The sequence below is a fragment of the Ahaetulla prasina genome, chromosome 8 (genome assembly GCF_028640845.1).
Source record: "Ahaetulla prasina isolate Xishuangbanna chromosome 8, ASM2864084v1, whole genome shotgun sequence".
Taxonomy (NCBI): domain Eukaryota; kingdom Metazoa; phylum Chordata; class Lepidosauria; order Squamata; family Colubridae; genus Ahaetulla; species Ahaetulla prasina.
The window spans coordinates 11356298-11370958 of NC_080546.1; the positions used below are offsets into that span (position 1 = coordinate 11356298).

Sequence of the window (14661 nt, forward strand, 5' to 3'; positions counted from 1 at the left end):
TACCTTCCTTACTGGTTCGGAAGGGCATGTGCCGCGTGCGCCTGCTTGCTTTGCTCGCATACGTGGACGCATCACATCCGCAGAAGGTAAAAAACACATTACTTCCTGGTTAAAACCAGGAAGTAATGACACCTGGGTGGGTGGGCGGAGCTTTGCTCCTCCATCGCTACCAGATCGCCGAACAAGCTGCCAAGATCGCTACCGGATCGTGCGATCTGATCCGAACCGGGAGGATTTCACCCCTAGATAATAGTTTAGAGAAGTCTGGAGAAATGTGTATCTAGGACAATTTACCACAGCCAACTCGCTGAGAGCGGTTACTAAATAAATGATTGCAAATTGAGGACTACCTGCAAATTATAGGGTCATTTGTTGCGTGTCTATGTGATATTTGTGCATCCTAATTCATGCCTCCTACTAAAGACATGGCTTGCTAGATACAATAATTGGCATTGTGTCAGTGCACTAAGTCTGTGTTTCTCAACCTTGGCAACTTTATGACGTGTGGACTTCAACTCCCAGGTGTCGTGTCCCACTCCTCCGCTGACGGCCGGGTCAGGGAAATCCGAATCAGGTGTGCCTCTGCAGCTCTGCCAAAGTCCTAGCAAAGTCCTCAGGGCAGGCAGGAGACCAGAACGTGACTTCAGCAAGATATGTTAGACTTTGCCTGACTCAGAGAATGTCAGAAAGCAGATCCTTTATATAGGCCATGGAGTGTGGCTCCATGACTCAGCACTTATCCAGGCCTGCCCCTCCCTTCCTTCTGTTGCCTCCGCCTATCAAGTCTTCTGACGCGAGGGTCACTCCAGTCGGCAGCTGTTGGTAATAGACCTCCCTCAGGCTCACATGCTGTGGAGGAGGGGGAGGGGTCTAGTTGCTCTGTTTGCCTGGGCATGGAGCCAGAGCTGGGGGCTGGAGGTATTTCTTCCTCTTCAGCCTGTCTGGGCATGGAGCCAGGGCTGGGGCCGGGAGGCATACTAGAACATTCCTCCGTGTTCGGAAGTAGATAAGAAGACCCCGGCTGTGGTGAGATTGGACGAGACACAACACCAGGATTCCCCAGCCAGCACATTCTGGGAGTTAAAGTCCAGACATCTTAAAGCTGCCAAGGTTGAGAAACAAGGCGCTAAGCTATACATTTCTGGTTCAGAAGCTACAATGGCCGAGTTCACACAATAGATTAATTCAAACCAAGCAAATTGCACTATGATTTCTTTAGGACATTTTCATGTTTAGGACATGTTAAATTGTTATTACCTTGACTCCCACAGAACAGAAAGGATAAAAATCCAGCTAAAATTAAGGTATGGGCAGTAATCAAGATCTTTAATGTAGTACGTTGTACAATAGGCTGAGAAAGATACAATTAAAAGAGAGAGCGGAAAATGGGCTTGCAATGAATCCCAAACATTTATACCAAGTGGTTCTATTAAATGAGCACCCTCAGACAAATCTAAGTAGCTTTACACGGTACATTTTATATTGCTTTTACGTCGCTGTTTTGAATAATATGTCACTGGTATATTTGAAGTTGGTAAATGGCAGTACAGCTCATTATTAGCCGTTCCTTCGCTCTGTTAATCCACATATCTTCTTAATGTTACAGTTGTTAATTAATTAAGCCTTGTGACACTCTCTGGAATTGATAAAGTGAATGAGATGCCATAGCATAGAGAATTAGATTCAAGCGATATTATAGGATGGATTGGAATGAGAGAAGAGGGCAGGCAGCGGGAAATTGTGTGTCCTTAAAGGAAGAAAGTTAGAGGAGAAAGAAAGTTAATTTTTGACTGTGATCTAACCCAAAAGGGTTCATATGTTCATTCTTTTTTGATCTATCCTGTTAATTGTTAAAGCCGTGTTTCTCAACAAGAAGTGTGGATGCCAACTCCCAGAATTCCCCACCGAGCCATGGCTGGTTGGGTAATTCTGGGAGTTGAGGTCCACACTTTTTAGAGTTGTTGTGGCCCGCCAGCAGCCAGGGGAGCTGGTGGTAGACTCAGGCAGTGAGGAGGTTGGGGAGGAACATGGGCCAGTCCTGGAGTCTGGGGAAGTCTCTGATGAGTGCTCTGCGTTGGAGGCGGAGATGGGGCCACGGCCGTCCAACAGTTATCAGCTACCTTCAGAGTCAGATATCAGTGGGGCAGAAGAACAGCTGGAGCCTGTTCCTGATGTGCGCATGTGCAGAGCTGCCAAGAGAAGAGAACAGCTAAGGAACAAGGGCCGACTCGGGAGTAAAGGCAGAGGTGGACAGTGAATGGCACCTCCCATAGGGAATAAAAAGGAGTGAAAGGGGAGGGGAGTTTGCAGGAGACAATTAGTTCAATTCATGAGGGTGAAGATCCGTTCCTGACTTCTTGCCAAGTAATTGCTGCTACAGAGTGGCATTTGAAAGATACTGGCCTGGCCCAGGGGTGAAATCTAAATTTTTTTGCTACCGGTTCTGTGGGGTGGCTTGGTGGGGGGGGTATCATGTGACTGGGTGGGCGTGGCTATGTAAGCAAGTGACTGGGGGATCAAAAGACAGAAACTCACTAACAATGTCCTGCTGGGTTGGACTAGAAATTGGAGGTCTCCAACCTTGGTCACTTTAAGACTTGTGGACTTCAACTCCCAGCCAGCTTTGCTTCAGTGCTTCATGAATGAAATTAAAAGCTATGTTAAGTTTTGGTGCAGGACTATCTTCCATGCTACGCTGGTCAATGACGAAATGAAAAACTTTGCTGTCTAGAAATAGCGCACCTCTGCTTCTTAACATTCTTTGACTTATCCGAAGTGTTTTATATATGATGTCGCTCAGTAAAATTTGGTGGTTTTTTTTCTTTTAAATCCTCTCTATATTTGCGACTTGTCCCCCTAGAAAGGCTTCTGAAATGTCCTTTGACATGGAGATTCAGAACTTGTAATTCTTAACTCTTATAGCGTCGGTCCTTAATGTGAAATCTGATCGGTCGTGATGTTTTTTTTTATCTTTCTCTCCAGCTTGCAGCGACTCGTGTCTGACTTGTGATTCGAGATCCCACTGTACTTCTTGCAAAGACCCATCCAAAGTGCTACTGTTTGGAGAGTGCCAGTATGATAAATGTCCGTCGCAGTATTTCCTTGACGTGTCTACCAGGACTTGCAAAGGTGAAGGGAATTCCAAAAAGTGTTCATGTTGGGTCTTAGTAACCATGGTCAGCCAAGTTTTTTTTAAAAAGTTTTTATTGGTTTTATTACAACGACATGACACAACACAAACATACATAACATAAACACATAGTCTGTGTTTTCTTTTTACATGACGGTTTCGTTCCTTCAGCTTTCTGCTTTATACATTCCCCTTTCCCCTTCATTTTTACTCTCTTTGACTTTATCGTCAGCCTAGTTTTAATTGTCTGCATGAACCCCACCTGTGTACTTTCTTCCTACCTGTTTCTCTCACCTGCCCTATCGAAGCCTTTTCTCTCCACTTCCGTCTCCCATTCTGTGGATGCCCATGCGTGCCCATGTACTGGTAGTCCTCGACTTGCAACACTGTAGTGACCGTTCAAAGTGACAAAAGTGATGCGTGAGCGTTTTTCACACTTAACGACCGTTGCAGCATCCCCACAGTCATGTGACCAAAATTTAGATGCGTGGCAACTCTCTTATGATGGTTGCAATGTCCCCGGGGTCATGTGATCCCCTTTTGTGACCTTCGGACAAGCGAAGTCAACGGGGGAAGCCAGATTGACTTAATAAACGTGTTACTAACTTAAATGTTGTGACCCAGGCCCAAGTAGATAGTAAGAAACTCAGTCCGTGAAAAAGCAAACAAACTTGATTCGAACAGCTGAGAATTACTTCATTCCCAGCGTCGTTCAACTCAAATTAAAACAAATTCCTCCCAACACAAATTCCTCAGTTCTATCGCAAACCTTGGTCCAATTAGGCAAACTGCCAAAGGCCTTTCTTGGCAATGTTCAGAAGTCACAAAAATAAAGACGTAGACGAAACAGAAGACAAAGCAGAAGGTGTAGCTACCAACATTGTTTTCCGGCAAAGCTCAAACGCCATTGCTGGTCTGTTTTAAGCCTTATGGGAGGGTCCAATCATCTCTTGGCCCTACTCCTGAGTTGTCCTCTCTGCTTGAGCTGTTCTTTCCTTCTGGCAGCTCTTCTCACGCGTGCATTAGGAACAGGCTTCTCCTGTTCCTCTGCCTCACTACTATCAGTCTCTGGAGGCGCTGGAGTTCATATCTCACTTCCCGATGGCCCTGGCCTCACCTCAGCCTCATCGCTCTCTGACTCTGTTGCCAGCTCCGTAGGCTGCTGATGGAGCACAACACTTAACCTGCCGTAACAACTGTTGCAAGAAAGGTTAAAAAAAAAAGGGGGGGGGTAAAACTCACTTAACAACTGTGTTGCTTAGAAACATAGATTTTACGCTCAATTATAAGTCAAGAACTACCTGTACATGACACTCATACCCACACATGCTTGCTGCCATGGGTGAATTCTGGCCAAGGGTTTGCTCTGCTCAGTGGTTAGTTGAATGATGAATTTAAATGATCATTTAAATTTGTAAAACTCTCAAATACCCTATTTTTCAGAGTATAAGACGCACCTTTTTCCCCCAAAAAAGAGGGTGAAAATCTGGGTGCGTTTTATACTCCAGATGCAGCCCCACCCAGCTTCTCAAACCGAGGTTTCAGAGGCTGAAAAAAGCATCAGAAACGAAGCTTCAGAAAAGAAGCCCCCAAACAGAGGTTCAGAAAAAAAGCCCCCAAACAGAGGTTCAGAAAAGAAGCCCCCAAACAGAGTTTCAGAAAAAAAGCCCTCAAACAGAGTTTCAGGAAAAAAGCCCCCAAACAGAGCTTCAGAGGCTTTTTTTCTGAAGCTGTTTTGGAGGCTTTCAGAGGCAGAAAAAAAACAAACATTTTTTTCAGAAACGAGTTTCAGAAGTTTCAGAGGCAGAACAAAAAAAGCAAAAAAACCAAAAAACAAAACAAGGCACAGAGCTCACAACCAAGGAACCTGTTGCTAAAATTCACCTCTGGGAACAGCTAATTGGGGGTATTCCAGGAGGCCGATCCACCTGCCAATCAGCTTTTTTCTTATTTTCCTCCCCAAAAACTAAGGTGCATTTTATACTCTGAAAAATATTGTACCTTGTCTCCTCTCCCTCTCCTCTCCTCTTCTCTCCTCAACATTGGTTCATTTATTTCTTAGATTTTTATCTCACTGCTATTACTTTTATAAGGAATTCATGGCAGTGAACATACATTATATTCCTTCCTCCTTCTCTTTTCCCCCATAACAACAACCCTGTGAGGTGAGTTGGATTAAGAGAGTGTGATTGGCGGAATTAGAATTCACAGTCTTTTGGTGATTGACCTAGAATCAGCCAATCGGCTTTCATGCCTAAGTGAGACTAGAACTCATTGTCTCCTGGTCATTGGCCCAAATTTACCCAGCTGACTTTCATAGCTAAGACAAGACTAGAACCAGGGGTGGGATTCAAAAATTTTAGCAATTTCTCTGGGTGCTGGGTGGGCACGGCCATGGTGGGTGTGGCCTACTTTGCCTCCTGCACCAGTGAGGTTGAGAAGAGGGAGGGGGCTCTCCATTCCGCCCCGGGGAAATGTTTTCTCCCGAACGACAGCTTACCCATGAATCGGAGTCTTTGGGCCATGCTCCAAGCTGACAAGCAGGCTCTACCACTTCGGGTTTTTGAGTCATATCTTCCGATGGGAAGTAGGTGATTTCAACTAAATCGTTAGATTCAAGCTTCTGTGCTACTTCCACGTTTTCAGCTTGCTGCTCTTCCATCTTCGCTGGGTCTTTGCACCGCTGTGGAGGTTGCGGAGGCTGGGGCCCAGCACCCCCCTAACGGGCCCCCTCTGAGCGGAGGAGAGGGTACCGTTAGCAAAAGAAAGTTAGGAGTTTTGGAATAATGTCAAGGTTCCAGAAAAACCTCTTCTGCATAAAAAAACTCAGAAGCCATTGTTTTTCAGAGTTCTTTAGTAGTATGAGGAAACTGGCACACGATGAGTGAAATTCCAAAACTGAACTTCCGGATTCTTTTCCCAGTTATACAAACCCCAAGAGTCCCACCCCCCTGACCCCTTTGATGGTCACATGGTCCCACGTTCTCCCAGTTCATTCGAATATCTTCTCGCCACTCTTCCTGCAGATGTGAACACCATCCGACCTTGACCGCTTGAAGAATGTTACCATACCCCTCAGCCCCCCTTCTTCCCCTCAGGGGAAAAATGTGGCAGCGTCTGGAACCCTAAAGTCTAGTATGGTTTCCAGGCCTGACAGTGGGAGGGGGAGCCTCCGGAGCCTGGGGAGGGTGAAAACAGCCTCCCCTGGGCTCCGGAGGCCCTCTGGAGGCCAGAAACTGGTCCGTTTCTGAACTTCTGGAACTTCCAGGAGGCCCGTTTTTCACCCTCCCAGAGCCTCTGTGTGGGCCCTGCACTTACCTGGCATCCAAAATGGGCCGGGTAAAGACTCCTGGGAGGGGAGGGGCAGGGTGGGAGGGGCCAGTCAATCCTTGCAACCATTGGTTCGGCGAACCAGAGATAAAATTAGCATCCGGTTCCCCTGAACCGGTCCGAACCAGCTGAATCCCACCCCTGACTAGAACTCACAGTCTCCTGGTTTCTAGGAAAAGCACCTTAACCACCACACCCAACTGGGTTAACTGGTTATATAGATTAAAACTCAGCTGGTTTCATATATATTTGCTGGAAATGTTGCAAGCGTCCTTCTGTAGAGGTCTTTGAAGACCCACCCACCAAGACAGCCAGCCAGCTCCTGGTGTCATGTTCCAAGAAAGAAAATCCACTATCAGAAGAAGATTGGGGTCTTGCTCTTTTCCGACCCGAACAAAATTGCATTATAAATATATTATCCAAGGGAAATTCTTTTCCATCTTCTTTAGTGACTTATCTCATAATTAGCTATCCTGAGACGACTGATCTTATTCCTTTTTAACAATCAAGGTCAAGATTACGACACGATGAAAATAAGGGGCAGAACCTCTGATTAATAAGGGCGTCTTTATTCATGAATTTGCTAGCTCTAGAAATGGATACGTTGGAACAAAATGGAATCCAGCATTCATTGTCATCGGTCGAAGACGGAAAACAGGGCCAAGGGGGCGAAAATTGATCTAGGCCCAAATCCCAGTATCCCCTTAATTCTGCTTTCTCCAGAACCGAAGAAGCTTCTTGGATGAGAAGTGAAATGTTTTCAAGGGGAAAAAAAACCCAAGAAAAGCCCAATTGCCTTTTGAAAAGCACCTTTCGGACAACCATGATCTTGGATGATTGAGACTCTACACAGGCAACTTTCTTCTACCTTAATGGCAAATAAATCCCGATATTTGGACATCTAGAGAAAGTGCATTGGATTGTTTTCATCCTGATAGTAATATAGAATAGAGTAGAATTCTTTATTGGCCAAGTGTGATTGGACACAAGAGGAATTTGTCTTTGTGTGTACGCTCTCAGTGTACATAAAAGAAAAGGTACATTCATCAAGAATCATAAGGTAATGGTAGTCATAGGGGAAAAGTCAATCTAAATCTTAAGGATAAAAGCAAGAAGGTTACAGTCATACAGTCATAAGTGGGAGGTGATGGGTGATGGGAACGATGAGAAGATTAATAGTAGTGCAGATTTAGTAAATAGTTTGACAGTGTTGAGGGAATTATTTGTTTAGCAGAGTGATGACATTTGGGAAGAAACTGTCCTTGTGTCTAGTTGTTCTGGTGTGCAGTGCTCTATAGCCTCGTTTTGAGGGTAGGAGTTGAAACAGTTTGTGTCCAGGATGTGAGGGATCTGTAAATATTTTCACAGCCCCCTTTTTGACTCGTGCAGTATACAGGTCCTCAATGGAGGGCAGGTTGGTAGCCATTGTTTTTTCTGCAGTTTTAATGATCCTCTGAAGTCTGTCTGTCTTGTTGGGTTGCAGAACCAAACTAGACAGTTATAGAGGTGCAGATGACAGACTCAATAATTCTTCTGTAGAACTGGATCAGCAGCTCCTTGGGCAGTTTGAGCTTTCTGAGTTGGCGCAGAAAGAACATTCTTTGTTGTGCTTTTTTGATGACGTTTTTAATGTTGGGTGTCTATTTTAGGTCGTGAGATATGGTAGAACCTAGAAATTTGAAGGTCTCTACTGTTGATACTGTGTTGTCTAGTATTGTAAGAGGTGGTAGTATGGGAGTGTTTCTCCTAAAGTCCACCACCATTTCTACGGTTTTGAGTGTGTTCAGTTCCAGATTGTTCCGGTCGCACCACGAGGCTAGTCGTTCAACCTCCCGTCTGTATGCGGATTCATCATTGTCTCAAATGAGACCGATCACTGTTGTGTCATCTGCGAACTTCATTAGTTTAACAGATGGATCGTTTGAGATGCAGTCATTGGTATATAGAGAGGAGAGAAGTGGAGAGAGCACACAGCCTTGTGGGGCCCCTGTGCTAATTGTACAGGTATCTGATGTGATTCTGCTTAGCTTCACCTGCTGCTTCCTGTCTGTTAGGAAGCTTATGATCCATTTACAAGTGTGTTCAGGTACCGCTAGCTGGTTTAGCTTAGTTAGAAGAATGTCTGGAATGATGGTGTTGAATGCTGAACTAAAGTCTACAAAGAGGACCCTTGCGTAGGTCTTTGGAGATGTTAAAATAATAGTGTTGGATTGGCATTCCATGTGGTTATCGCAGGTGCTGAGATAAGCTATCCTAGGTGAAATGCTGAGAATTTGGCAGAGAGATCCACAGAGCTTCTGCTTATCACAGCTCCTTATCAAAGAGATAATTTTTAAGAGGTGTCTTCCAAAAAGTTCTAAAAACATCACCATCTCCTCCTTCTCCATCTCCTCCTCCTCCTTCTTCTCATCTTTCTCTTCTCCTCTCCTTCTCCTCCTCCTTCTCCTCCTTCTCCTCTTCTCCTCCTCCTCTCCTTCTCCTTTTCCTCCTTCTCCTCCTCTCCTCCTCCTCCTCCTTTTCCTCTTTCTCTTTCTCCTCCTTTTCTTCCTCTCCTATTTTCTCCAAGAAAATACTGTAGAAGAGAAGTTTCGATAGCCAGGGGTCTCTGACCTTGGCAAATGACCTTGGCAACTGTAAGACTTGCGGACTTCAACTCCCAGAATTCCTCAGCCAGCTTTGCTGCATGAGGAATTCTGGGAGTTGAAGTCCACATGTACCCCTGCTATAGGCGGCCTCTTTTGTGATGGGAAGCCATTTTTAATTTCTGTTTCTTTATTTTATACCAATTTTCTGCCTCAGAAAGTTGCAAGGAACAAGGTAGAAACTAGGAAGGTCTGGAGTGGATAAGAGGTGGAATTTTTATTCCCCTTCTTCATTCTTTCCCCCCCAGAAGTTGGATGCTATTTAAGGTATAGGTAGTCCTCAACCATTTGTTTAGTGACCGTTCAAAGTTAGAATGGAACTGAAAGAAGTGCCTTTAAACCGGTCCTCACGTTTTCAACCATCACAGCAATATCACGTGATCAAAACTTGGGCGCTTGGCAACCGGCATGTATTTACAATGGTTGCATCGTCCCAGGGTCACCATTTGTGACCTTCCCAGGTGGTTTCTGGCACGCAAAGTCAACGGGGGAGGCCAGATTTAATGACGACATGATTCATTTAACTGCAATGATTTGCTTAACAAATCTGGCAAAACAGGACAGAAAACCAGGTGTGACTCACGTAACAACTGCCTTTCCTAGCAACTGGTCTTAGTTTGGTCGTAAGTCAAGGCCTATCTATATTGTCGGGTTATGTCAAGGGTTGGAAAAGGTTCCTGTTAATTTCATTCAAAACGCTCGGTGGAAACTCTGGAGCAATGCTTCTCAACCGCGACAATTTTAAGAGGTGTGAACGTCAACTCCCAGAATTCCACAACTCGTAAAAGAGTCTCATGATGGTTGGAGAATTCTGGGAATTGACATCCACACCTCTTAAAAGTGTCTCATGCTGGCGGGGGAATTCTGGGAATTGAAATTCTGGGAATTGAAATCCACACCTCTTAAAAGTGTCTGATGCTGGCCAGGGAAGTCTGGGAATTGAAATCCACACCTCTTAAAAGTGTCTGATGCTGGCCGGGGAATTCTGGAAATTGAAATTCTGGGAATTGAAATCCACACCTCTTAAAAATGTCTCATACCGGCCGGGGAATTCTGGGAGTTGAAGTTCACAGTTCTTAAAAATGCCAAGATTCAGAAACACTGCTCTGGAGGCTACAGACAGCTTTGGCAGTGGATTCTATTTGAACAGACTTTCCTAAAAAAAATAATAATAATAATTCTTAACCACCTGTCCACTTCTATTTGCTTATCTCTTGTCTCATCACTTTGGCTTCATGAACAGTCACCATCAGTGTCATACACATTTCACAGATCCCCAAATCCATTGCTTAGTGAGATATAAATGTCAAGTCGGCCTGATCACGGTTTGATTCTCTTCTCTACGGTTCTTTTACCCTTCTCTTCAAACAATTCCTTTTTTTATTATTATTATTATTCCTGATGTGGAAAGCGAGAGGAAGAGGAACCTTGGAGTCTTCTGACCATCCACTTCGCCACATTCCTTTTCCAAAAACGGTGTTTGAACTGCCAAGAGCCAATGTCACCTTCCTTGTCAATCCGGCCTGCTTAATTAGCCGCTGTTTGTGGGGAAATCCCACAGGCCCCTCAGTCATTGAGCAAGAAAAGATTGATGGCTTCCCTGGGTGGCCTACATAGGCCGATCAGCATGCTAGTCACTAGGGAGCATGGTTATCGCGTCTCGTTCGCCTGGACTGCTGGAAAAATGAATAGCCGCAATTAGGTTAACATAATTGGGAAAAACGTGGCACTCCAGGGAAGAATTTGTGTTATTTTAAGATCATCTCTTTTGGTGTTTCTTTCCCGGGCCTTACATCTGTTTTGCTGTTCTTCCTTTGCCCTTCAGTGCATCCGCAGACAGTACTGGCGCGATGGATGAAATCGGGGAGGTATAAAGGGAGCTCCATGGTGGCTCTGTGAGGGACGCTCTCTTTTATTGTCTCGTTCCAGAGTGCGACTGGAGCTGCAACATTTGCCATGGTCCCAACCGTACGGATTGCCTGCAGTGCATGGAGGGATATTTTCTCCAGCAAGGAGCCTGCGTCGAGCATTGTCTGCCGGCATTTTTTAGGGAATCTGAAACGTGTCAAAGTAAGTCTTGAGGGTCCTGGCACTTCAGGTACCATTTTGTGCGCGATCACCTTGAGAGAGCATAGTTCAGAAATCACAACAAACAGTTGCTGTTTTGTTTTGTTTTTAAAAAAACCACAAATCCACTACAGGTAGTCCTCGACATAATTCGTTTAGGGACCGTTTGAGGTTACAACAGCATTAGGGGGAAAAAATGACTTATGCAGGGGTGGGCTTCAAAAGTTTTAGCAAGGGGTTCTCTGCCCGGTTGCTGGGTGGCCGTGGGCGTGGCCTAGTCAACCTTCTGCACCCTAGTGGGGGGGAGGTTGCCCTCCCCGGCCTCTGGAGGCTTTCCTCGAGCCTCTGGGATGGCAAAAACGGCCTCCCCAGGCTCTGGAGGGCCTTGGGAGGCCGAGCCCATTTCCGGCCTTCCCAAACTTCTGGTAGGCCTGTTTTTTGCCCTTCCTGAGCCTCTGTGCGTGCGTGCCCTGCATGTATCTGCATCCAAAACGGGCCGTGCGGGGACTCGGAGGGGTGGGGTGGGGTGGTAGGGGCCAGCCAGGAATGGGATTTGGGAGTTCTCCGAACTGCACAGAATCTTAGCTAGAGGTTCTCCTGAACCCCCAGCAGCCGACCCCTGGACTTATGATCATTTTTCATACTTAGGATTGTTGCAGCTTTCCCATGGTCACGTGATCAAAATTCAGATGCTCGGCTACTGATTCATATTTATGATGGTTGCAGTGTCCCAGGGTCCTGGGATCCCCTTTTGTGACCTTCTGATAAGCAAAATCAACGGGGAAGCCAGATTCACTTAACAACCGTGTTGCTAACTTAGCATCCTCAGTGATTCACTTAAACAACAGTGGCAGGAAAGATCGTAAAAGCCGGACCGAGCGCGACACTGAGGACCGTGACGAGTGCGGAAGCTGCGGAGGGCAGCATCAGCGCCAACGCTGCAGGTTTAAAGACGCAACATGCGGCGGTGTGGGAAGAAAGGACACTTAGCTCAGGTTTGCAGAGCGCCCAACCTTCCCCGCCGAAAATTCAAATCGGCCAATCAAAGCGGAACCGGAAAGGCGGCCCGCGATTGGTTCAAACAAGAAAGCGCGAAGTCTAACCAAGCGACTGTCATTATAGGCGCGCCTCAACCAAAGTGGAAAAGAAGATTTTACAAAGCCCAAGATCGAGGGAGTACGGTGCAGGCTTGAAGTAGACACGGGATCAGCGATCACCATCATGTCCTGGGACACTGGCGGTCGCTGCCGTCCGTCATGAGCGCCATTTGCAAGCACAGCGGCTACGAGTGCACGACTACCAGGGAATCGCATCCTGTTCGAGGACCACCTCCGTCCGAGTCGAGTACGGCCCTCACAAAAGACCCTGCCCATCACGATCGTCGAAGGAACTCTGCCCAGTCTGTTGGGACTAGACTGGTTTCGTGCCCTGGGCATGGGAGTGACTGGCATCTACAGAAGTGACTGCAATTTGAAAGACATTCTCTTTAACGAGTTCAAGATGTCTTCAAGGACTGCCTGGGCAAGTACAAGGGGACCCCTATTTCCTTCAACTTAGACCCCAGGTAGCCCCATTAGGCTTAAGGCGAGGAGAGTCCTTTTGCCCTAAAACCAAAATTGATAAGGAGCTGGACAAGCTCATAAATCAGGGGTTTTGGTGCCAGTCGATCACGCAAAGTGGGAGACGCCAATCGTCACCCCAATCAAAACCGGACGGGTCAATTAGAATTTGCGCTGACTACAAGGCGACGCTTAACAAAGCCTTACAGAAAAGCGCACCGGTTCCGTGGTGCAACACTTATTGCACTCTTTGGGGCAAGGGCAAGTCTTTGCAAAGTTAGACTTGGCCCAAGCCTACCAACAACTGCCAGTAGACGCCCGCACAGCCGAAGCCCAAACGATTGTGGCGCACAGGGGGGCATTCAAGTGCACCCGATTGCAATTTGGGGTTAGTGTGGCACCAGGGCTGTTCCAAAACCTGATGGAACGACTACTGCAAGGGCTCCCAGGGGTAGTTCCCTACTTCGATGATGTCCTAATTTCAGGGGAAAACATGGAGGAATTGGGGGAGCGGTTAAGAAAGGTCTTGAGCATTTTCCGGACAGCCGGATTAAAAGTCAAGACAAATAAATGTCAGATAGGGGTCGAATCGGTCGATTTCTTGGGCTACCGGATAGACAAGAAAGGAATTCACCCTACTGAGAGCAAGGTTAAGGCAATTAGGAAGGCTCCAGCGCCCAAAAACAAAGCAGAGCTGCAGGCATTCCTGGTATTGGTTAATTTTACGGTCTTTTAAAGAACAAAGCAACTGCTATGGAACCGCTGCATAGGCTCTTAGGAAAAATACTGTTTGGTCTTGGGGAAAGTCAGAAAATAGGGCTTTTGAAGCAGTAAAGAACCTGCTCTCAAGTGATAGCCTGCTCATCCAATATCACGACTCACTACCCCTAGTGCTGGTTTGCGATGCCTCCCTTATGGGTGGGGCTGTACTCAGCCATAGACTTCCAAACGGCACAGAAGCCCCTATAGCTTTCTACTCTAGAACGATGTCCTCCCCAGAGAGGAACTACAGCCAATTAGACAAAGAAGCATTAGCCATTGTATCAGGGGTCAAAAATTCCATGAGTATGTCTTTGGGCGGAATTTTGAAATCGTGACTGACCACAGACCGTTATTGGGACTACTGGCTGGCGATCGCCAACACCTGTGGCACTTTCGCCACGCTTGACTCGATGGACTATATTTTAGCCGCTTACTCATACAAGCTGCAGCATCGACCGGGAAAAGAAGTGGGGCATGCAGACGCTTTGAGCCGATGCCCACTGCCGGGGCGATCAAGATCCCACTCGGGACACCCATCCTCCTTATTGACTCGTTGGACTCTGGCCCAGTCACATCAAAGGAAGTGGCTCGGCATCATACCGGGACATTGTGTTAAGGACTGTACTCGGTTGGGTACAGAGGGTGCCCTGCTCCGGGCGAGTTCAAAGAATTTGTTAAGAAACGTGATGAGCTCTCGGCTCAAGGGGTGCCTGTTATGGGGTGATCGTGTAATAATTCCTGCTAAGTTAAGGGCAAGGTATTGGACCTCCTCCACGAGGGTCACCCAGGCATCGTAAGGATGAAGGGTTAGCTAGAGCTATGTATGGTGGCCACTCATGGACGCAGAGATTGCTGAGAGGGTAGGGAAATGCCAAGCTTGCCAAGAGTCCAGACCGCTACCCCCAACAGCCCCAGTCAGAGAATGGGAAAAGCCCCAAGGGCCTTGGTCAAGAATCCACATTGACTTTGCTGGCCCCTTTCACGGCCAAACATTCCTAGTGGTGGTGGACGATTTTCCAAATGGTTAGAGATCATACTTATGAAGTCCACCACAGCCAAACAGTAATCGCAACCCTGCGCCACCTATTCGCAACTCACGGGTTGCCGGACACTCTGGTGTCCGACAATGGGCCCCAATTCACGGCAGCCCAGTTTGAAGAGTACCTGGCAG

General features: G+C 46.7%; 1 protein-coding gene across 1 annotated transcript in view; it reads left to right on the plus strand.

Annotated features, from left to right (window-relative positions):
* FRAS1 (Fraser extracellular matrix complex subunit 1) overlaps positions 1-14661 on the plus strand; it is a 548508-nt gene that overhangs the window by 313070 nt on the left and 220777 nt on the right. Inside the window, exons 22-23 of the mRNA XM_058193082.1 lie at positions 2983-3129; positions 11032-11172. Coding sequence (XP_058049065.1) covers positions 2983-3129; positions 11032-11172 — 288 coding nt within the window. The remainder of the gene's footprint in view (positions 1-2982; positions 3130-11031; positions 11173-14661) is intronic.